This window comes from Eleutherodactylus coqui, chromosome 3, assembly GCF_035609145.1.
Source record: "Eleutherodactylus coqui strain aEleCoq1 chromosome 3, aEleCoq1.hap1, whole genome shotgun sequence".
In the NCBI taxonomy this organism is placed as follows: domain Eukaryota; kingdom Metazoa; phylum Chordata; class Amphibia; order Anura; family Eleutherodactylidae; genus Eleutherodactylus; species Eleutherodactylus coqui.
The window spans coordinates 269,870,643-269,879,642 of record NC_089839.1 but is presented as its reverse complement, the minus strand read 5'-3'; the positions used below and the strand labels follow the sequence as shown (position 1 = coordinate 269,879,642).

At 42.3% G+C, this 9,000-nt stretch overlaps 1 protein-coding gene across 1 annotated transcript; it reads right to left on the bottom strand.

The window, feature by feature from the left end:
• Nucleotides 1–580: 580 nt before the first annotated feature.
• Nucleotides 581–8,618, bottom strand: SMDT1 (single-pass membrane protein with aspartate rich tail 1). Its single transcript, XM_066597400.1, has 3 exons — nt 8,382–8,618; nt 1,555–1,693; nt 581–738 (listed from the first exon to the last, which is right to left on the bottom strand). The coding sequence occupies exons 1-2, from the start codon at nt 8,526–8,528 to the stop codon at nt 1,556–1,558; spliced, it is 285 nt and encodes a 94-aa protein (XP_066453497.1). The 5' UTR covers nt 8,529–8,618; the 3' UTR covers nt 581–738; nt 1,555.
• Nucleotides 8,619–9,000: the final 382 nt, after the last annotated feature.

Sequence of the window (9,000 nt, the reverse complement as noted above, 5' to 3'; positions counted from 1 at the left end):
TTTCAGTGAGTCTGCGGAGATAACTGAGCAGCACCCGCAGTAACAGGCAGAGCCAGAGCAGGACATGGGAGTCCTGTTCTCGAGATTGGCAGGAGTCTCAGCGGTGTGAGACCCCCGCCGATCAGCAAGTTATCCCCTATCCTGGAGGTAGGGCATAACGTGTAAGTGTGGTATAACTGCTTTAAGAATATAAAAAGATGCTTACTATGTTGTGGTCACTGTGACCAAGATGACCATACACTTCCAACCTTTTTCTTTCAATTTCCTGTCTGCTTTTCTATTTTAATACGAATTTTTTTATGTTTACCTCCTCCTGTAGTCAATAAATTATTCTGTTTTAACTAACATAATAAATCTTTATTGGGCCTGGAGCTTTTGATTTCCAAGTTTGTATTCTTTAGAAGAAAAAGTTTCAGTTAATTTCACTATAACAAACCCATATCAGTTTATTTTGTTTTACCTCCAATAGTGTGCACATAACCTCCATAGACCTATATATTCGCAATAGCAGATGAATAAACTGATTTTATATGACAATACTATGTGACAGTCCTTTGATGCATCAACACAAAATAAATAATTCTCAGATTTCAATGCAATTTATTATGCATTATACGTTGTAATGCCACAACTTTGCATCACAGAATTTCTAGTGCATATTGGAAATATACAGTACAGCTTTATAGGAAGCCATTTGGTGGTGTTTGCTTTTACGATGCGATTCCCTCCATGCAGTGCCTGTAAAGAAAAAACAAAAACAATTTACTAATCCCTTCTGGACAGTAGCAAGTAAATACTTTTTTTAAACTAGTTTCTAACCAATGAGCAGTGATGTCACATAACCATACAGAACTGTACAGTACCGGCACAATGACCATTACGGTGTCACTAGACCGTTTCACTCACAAAGAATATCATGGAGACTATCGGCATGGTCTCCAGGCATGCAGTCCCTGTGAGAGGGGATCAGAGACATCTAGAAATTGAAATTTACGATGAGAACCATCTATGCATGGGTCTCTATCGGAACTTCCAAATGCTCTCACATGTAAGGACCCACCTTGAAGTGTGAAATAAATTGTGAATACACGTTGAGTGTCATCAAATGTTCCAAGTTGAGTTGTTGAACTCTTCACTCAATCTTCTCCATTATTGATGAGTGAATGCTGTACCCTCTACAACTTGGATTTGTGTTTTTTGTTGTGCCCAGAGTGTGTGTTTTTAAGAATTCTAATAAAATTAATGATTTTAGTCAAGTCACGTCTGTGTATAGAAATTGTAAAAGTAAATGGTTAAAAAAAAAATATAAATATATATGAATTATGATCGCCCTCAGAAGTGCTGCAAAATGAGCAAAACTAGAAGTTTCCCCTTTCGTTATTTGAAATTTGGGAGATATGAGCTCAATTCTGTTCTAAGAAAAGCTGCCCAGAATTGTGAGTTCATGGAGAATGCAAAGATTTATGAAAACAGTATAAGACTGAAATGACATCAGTAGGTACAATAATCAATGATTTGGTCTAATAAATATTCAGCAGCTACAATAATGAATACCTCAATCGTCATCATCATCATCCTCTGGAACAAAAATGTCATGTTCTTCAAGTAGGGCTGCAAAATTCTTGCTAATCAGCGTTCCTACATACAAGAATGGGATTACTACACTGAAGACCCTCAATAAGCCAAAGTTTATCTGAAAAAAAAGAAAGAAAATGATTTTAGATTTTCTCATATTTAAATAGCATCTAAATAACTGTCCAATATATGTGCCAGCATCAATCCCTACCCCCAAGGGCAGCTAAACCTCTATTTCATACATTAGAGTTGGCATTAGTGTGTGCATGTATGAACTAACTAGAATAACTAATACAGCTGACACACATCCCGCATTATTCAGACTAGAAGATGCACTCCGATTTAGGGTGCCTGCACACGGGCGGAATTTCTGCTGCGGTATTTTAAGCACATTGTCCGCCCTGACCGCAGCCAATATACTTCTATGGGGATCCGCAGTTGTCCCCAGACGGACAGATTGGCATCGCGGATTTTCACGCGCCAGAAAAAACCGCGGCATGTCCTAATTTGGGTCGGATTCTGTGGGTGGAGACTCCAATACAAGTGAATGGACGCGTTTTTTCACGCAGTACATCCGCGGTGCAGCTGCGGATTAAGGCACTGGTTGCTATGACATTAGAGGAAGTAGGAGTGGTAGGAGGCTGCAGGTTTTTCCGCGCGTTTTTTTCCGCAGCACATCCTCATATATCCGCGCGTGATTTTTCACGCATCCGCACCTATCCGCAAGCACATTTAGGTGCCATACGCAGGTCTCCCGCGCGTGAAAATCCGCTGGCGTAATCCGGAACGCTCGTGTGCAGGCAGCCTTAGACTACAAAAAAAATAAATATCTTGCTAACTGAAATAGTCCTGGTAGTCTACACCAGTATAAAGATTAAACCGATTGCCTATACTAAAGATAGACCGTCAACATCATCTGACTGAAGGTGGCGCTGCGTTCACATCAGCTTCTCAAAGATTTACGGCACTTTCAGCCTGGTTCGTACTTGCATCACCGTTATGACATGTTTGGCGTTTTCAAGAGGATAGAAGGTAGGGTGACGGATGTCCTAAAATGAGGCCGTGTACTGTCTGTGGATTAGCACAGTCGATACATGTCCCCAAATACAATAGTGTGCGGGGAGCCCAAGACCGACATTAACTACTTTGTGTGTTAGAAAGAAACATTTACTTTTTGTTGGCATAATTTTTTAAGCATCCTTTTTTTGGACATCAGAAAGTAGGTTCTAATTTTGAAGAAAATACCCCAAATCTACTATTTGAAGGTATAAACTATACCCCGTAAGAAATTCATGGAAGGGTACAGTGAGCATGTTGACCCTTATAGGAGGTTTTAGAATTGGGATTTGAAAGCAAGTACAATTTCTCCAAGAACACAGGTTTAGCACCAATTTTTTCATTGTCACGAGGGGCAATAGGAGAAAAAGCACCGCACAATTTGCTACCGAATTTCTCCTGAATACAGAAACGCCCCATATGTGGACGTAAAGTGCTGTTTGAACACATGGAAGGGCTAAAAAGGGAAGGAGTGCCATTGGGCTTTTACAGCGCAGAATTTGCTATAATAATTTTTGGACACCATGTTGCATTTGCAAGCCATCGAAGTACCCAAAACAGTTGACCATCCCAAAAAGACTCCAAAATTGGAAACTAAACCCCTCAAAGAATTCGTTAAGCAGTGTAATGACTGCTTTATCCCCACAGGTGTTTGGTTGTAGTTAATATTGGGCCACGAATATTAAAAATTCTCACATCTTTCTAATACAGAAGTTTAGCCCAAAAGGTTTTATTTTTACAAGAGGCCATATAAGATCACATTTTATAACCCAAGAAATATTCTCCCCTTAGTGACCATCAATATTCATTATTACGAAAATCACTAAGGGACCTTATTCCCACATATGTGCCTTTTTACAGCACATCGGGATAAGGCTTGCAGAAGTCTCCCAGGCGAGGTGGAGCAGGGAGTGAGCTGTGATAGCAGCCAGGCTCTAGCTCTTATGGCTGGCAGCGGAGAAACCTCCAAAACCCCACCATACTATGTTAACAAAATAATTAAGAATTGGTATCGCCGCATTTGTTACAGGGCTGTGGAGTCCGTAAGCCAAACCTTCCAACTCCTTAGTTTCTCCCAGACTTAGACTCCCGACTCAACAGCCATGGAATAAATACTATTCATTTATGTAAAGTTTATTGAAATTTTAGATATGTGTTAACTTGCCTTAATTGTGTCTTCCTGTTCTCTCTAGCAGTTCTGAGATGAGTGCAGGCATGCCTACTGTCCAGCGCCTTCTTCCTCTGCTCTGCAGAGGAGGAGCTTCACTACTGAGCATGTGCAGATAGTGCAGCACCCGTTCATCTCAACTAAAAGCCTTGAAGAAGCAGCATAATGATACTTAGTCTAACGGAGAGGAAAGGAAATCACTGATCTATTGCTGTTTCCACATCCTAGTTATCAAAGTTTTTTTGTTTTTTTTTAAATAGGGGCTTAGATGAATACAATATTGCTTAATGTCAAGACAAAAACAATCCCTCCCCTAGAAGGAGTTTTCGGAATCGGATGAAACTTTCTATGTGTGGTATCATTAAGGATAATTTATTGCAGAAAACTGAACATTTGAAGGGAGGCTCTAGTACCCTGTTGTTCCACCTCTGGATACAAGGTGTGATACGGGCAGGCATATAGGTCCCCTATGGTATTCAGCAGCATATCGGACCATGTTTCTAGTAACTGAGCCTCTTGATTGTGCAAACTCATAGGCTGTCGAAATTGATGTCCAGATGGCTCCATACATGTTCTATTGGAGATAAATCTGGTGACCGGGTGGCCACGGAATTGTGACAATGTTGTGGGGACATTCCTGTGATATACTCATGTATGCGGCCGAGCATTATCCTACTGGAAAATGCCTCTTGGAAGCCCTGCCATTAGAGGAACACATGTGGCTGCCATTGTCCCATGTAGGGGTGACAGACTATTGTATGCGATGGCACCATAGATCATCATTCCAGCATTGGGGCCAGTGTGCCACTCAACAAAAGCAGGATTGAGGTGCATTTTTTTTTTCATTACACCATTTCCAAGAAGAAAAAAAAAAGGTGATCAAAAAGCTGCATGTACTACAAAATAGTACCATTAGAAACCACAGATAGTCCTGCAAAGAGCAAGCCCTCACACAACCCCATCAGCAAAAAGAGCATTATGGCAGTCAGAAGATAGCAGCGGTATTATTTTTTTTTTTTATAAGTAGGACAGGAAAAAAAACAACTTAATCTGGTATAATCATAAGGAACCACGGAATAAAGTTATGTCATGTCTGCCAGCATATACACCATAAAAAGCCGCCACAAAGATTGCCTAATTGCATTTTTTCCCATTTCACCTTATTTTAAGTACATTACATAGTGCCACTGAAAATCTAACTCATCCCGCTCAAAAACAAGCCCTCAGACAGCTATGTCGACAAAAAGGTTTTTTTTAAGTTATGATTTTTCGGAACGAGAAACCCAAAAAATGAAATAAATAGAAATGGCTGCACCCTTAAGGAATTAACCCTTACCAACCCAGTTTCCCTGCCACGCACACTGCCTAGCTCTTATTTATTTTCGGTGGGTAAGCAAATTGTGGATTACTTGGAATTACTCAACAGAAAAACGTAAAAATGAACTGTTATGATGATTTTATTAGCACTTTTTTGAATATTAAATGATTTTTTACATTATAAACACGTATTACACTGTGCAGGTGAGAGGTCCGTCATCGGCGCTTTTTCCTGTATATTATAGTATGCATATACAGAAAAGAACTCCAATGTCAACTCTCTCCCCTGCAGTGTAATCAAAGTGCTAATGACCACTTGTCCATGAGTGACTGAGTTACATGCTCCTCTCCTGATCACATGACGGTGACATCATCATTGGTCCTTCAAGTGAGTTACATGCTCGCCCCTGATCACTTGACGGTGATGTCATCACAGGTCCTTCAGTGAGTTACATGTGATGATGTCATTCACTATATTATAAGTGGAGCATTGCGCCACCAGAAACACTGGTACTATAAATAATACTAATACGGTAAGTGGTATACATATACAGAAGAGGACTCTGACATCGCAGCTCTCTTCTGCATAGCGCTGGACCTCGTCTGACATGGGAGCTATGCAGGGAAAGCTCAATGTCAGATGAGGTCCGACACTTAATTGAAAAGGGTTAGTTTAATTCGACCTATTATGTAGGCTATAATCTACACAGAAAAAGCAGGAAAAAAAATAAGAGCTAAACCGGAGGATAGAGTCAAAGCTATATGTGAATATGTGTGACCCATAATAATTTACACACACATATCTGATATCCATAGCAGGACATTTAAACTGTACATATAAGGCCAGGTTCACACCAGTGCTATTGTTCAGCTCCTTTATAGGAGTCAAACACACACACAAAAAGAAATACTGAATCCACAATATAAGGGACACAACCAATCTGCCAGCTACTTGGAGCCAATAAACTTAACTTTTATGGCTCAGGAATCTTTCTACAAGACGCAGCTTAACCCTTTCTTGGCCACGGGTCATTGATGCATCTGCGTCCAGTCCATATTCTGCAGTTCTGGTATCCGTACTTTCCCAAAAAAAAAATCACTTTATTTTTCTGGTGACATATCTATGCAAGGACTTGTTTCGTATGGGACGGGTTGTATTTTTCAATTGTACCATATAATGTATTGGAAGACTTAGAAATTCCTAAGTGGAGCAAAACAGGAGAGAAAAAATGCAGTTGCGCCATTTTCGGGGAGTGGGGGATATTTTTACAGCGTTCATGCTGCAGTAAATATGACATGCTTTCATTCTATGGGTCAATAAAATAACTGCGATGCCAAGTTTACATAGGAAGCGTTGTCTGTGATTGGTTCTCGAGTTTCACGCCCCAGCCAATCAGAGCCAGCGCTCGATTAACCAATCACAGGCATCGTATTCAATGGCTGTGATTTTTCATCGAGCGCTGGCTGTGATTGGTTCTCGAGTGTCGGGGCTCAGCCAATCAAAGCTAGCACTTCTTGGAGACGAGGATTTTGAATCTTCAAGCAAGTCTGTGGGAGCTGAAGAGGAGATGCATGGCGGACCTGACAGCGGCTGTTAGGATCTATGGCGTGACAGAAGGTCGGATACGACTGAATGGATAATCACCAAATTATCATATAATATAGAGAAAGCAGGTCGCCAGCAGCACAAATTGTATATCCCTCCAAGGGCTGGGCATAGATCATGCAGTAGCCAAAGAAACAGGTGAATGGATCCTTTTCACCAAATCACATGCAGCAATGAAAAAAAGACTTTGGCAGCATCCAGGGTGCAAATTGATATCCAAAATGTTATTCCCCCATCACAGAAAAACAGGCAACGTTTCGGCCATGTTGGCCTTTGTTGACAAAGGCCAACATGGCCGAAACGTTGCCTGTTTTTCTGTGATGGGGGAATAAAATTTTGGATATCAATTTGCACCCTGGATGCTGCCAAAGTCTTTTTTTCATTTTTTTTTCATTATCATATAATATATATGCCCCGTACCTGTCAAACAAAATTACTAAGGTGGACAAAGGGGAATACTATTCTACTATATACACACCGCAAATATAAAACGCCTACACACTCCTGTCAAAATGCCATGTTTTTGTCATATTTAAAAAAAAAAAAAATCAGATCATCCACTGCACCCGTCCATGTACGCCCTAACTGCACAAGGCATCGCATGGCTGACATGAAGGGGTTAATCTGCTGCTCTATAGCCTACATGGATACAAACAAATTTTGCGGCAGATTTTCCTGCGTTATTTAGGTGCTTCTTGCAAAAATATTCTGCATTCGTGAGAGGTCCCTCAACGCGGGGGGGGGGGGGGGGGGGGGGGGTATTTCCACAACACCCAATGGAATTAGCGATGCGGTAAATTCCACACCAAAGTCTGCGAGCTGAAGGGACCTTTTACACGAGGCGGAGTCGTCCGCAGCGCAGATGCGCATTTTGTTGTACTTTTAACTACGGAACGTCTTGTGGAATTTGTGTTTTTTCCTGCAGACTTAAATTACGGAATTACAATCGGCTCTTTGAAGGCAACCATAAGGCGGCTTGAAATGTACGTAAGCGCAATTATTCGTGCCTTAGCGCATCGTTTTTGCGCTAGGAACGAGGCTTTTTTGCGTGCGTGTCGGCGCATTTCACGGTTCTTTTTCTGCCCGCAAAGCATGGTCACCTGCGCAAGACGAACAGACGCAACAAATTAAACGGCTAATTAGTTCCAGACGTCGTCTTTTTCCAGCGGAATTATGCAGCATTTAGCGCCTCTCCTCACATATTGTGCGCATTTGTACAACCTCCATTGACTCCTACGGGGACTTTTGACGCACAAATATGCAGAAAAATAGAAAATGCTCTTTGTTTTCACAGACGAAATGTTTTCACAAAATCAATGGGTTCTATTCACTGCGTGTCCAAAATTTCAATGCGCAAATACGTCCGTGTGAAGGCGGCCATAAGGCTGACATGGCCCTCGGAGGACTCCGACACCCCTGATGTAATGGTTAGACCACAGTGAATGAAATCCTATCTACCCTGCTAGCTCCACCATGGAGCAGCTGCAAGTCCTGCAGTCCGCCAACTGTAGGTGGCGCTGTGACTACCCGGACAGCCTGCTGTACAGAGGCATAAATAAGACAGAGGCGCTTGTTATCTACTATCATTATCAGGGTGTCCTCATGGAGCCGCTGACATTTCCCTCATGCATTAGTATTAAGCAGAACTACATCGCTTACTTTTTCCGGCTTCGGGTGAATGGCGCCGGTGCTTGTGGTAACGGCAGGACGAGCAGGAATACTGCTGTTTACAGGCGTTTTCAGAAGCCGTCTGACCCCAGTAACAGATCTAAACCTGAGAAGAGCAGCGCTGCCGAGGTTAGCCATAATGTACAAGCCAGACTACACTACAAGGAGAATGTAATATGGCGCCACCTGCAGAGGCTGGGGCAGCGGCTAGAATGCATCATCTCCTAGGAGGTGGTTTGGTCACGTGACTTTTTTCCCGTGACACGTGACCATTTAGCGTTTTTCGTTTTTTATTCACACCCAAATTCTGATAGACGATCCTTGTTACACACAGCTGCTAGGGACGATCAGTTAGTAGTGAGTTGTCAGGGGAGTAGTATGGAAAACAAGCCTCAGCCCGGGAATCTACCGTAGTGGCTTCTAGTAGGTGTGATGACGTAAAAGTCACGTGTGTGGGCCCCTGACATAGGGGCGGGGTTGGTATGCGGCCAGCTGACAAGCCGAGCCTGCCGCATACCTGGCGGGCGTCGGCTGTTTGACAGTTATATATGTGGTCATGGTTGGCCGCGGCGTGTAAGCTGGGCGTCGCTGGTTGCCATGGCAGCGCTGA

What these genes read in the sequence shown, in the direction of transcription:
- SMDT1 (XM_066597400.1), bottom strand. Translation starts at nt 8,528, where the DNA reads ATGGCTAACCTCGGCAGCGCTGCTCTTCTCAGGTTTAGATCTGTTACT. An exon ending in TTCACCCGAAGCCGGAAAAA is followed by an intron (nt 1,694 to 8,381) that starts GTAAGCGATGTA and finishes CTTTTTTTTCAG; the next exon opens with ATAAACTTTGGCTTATTGAG.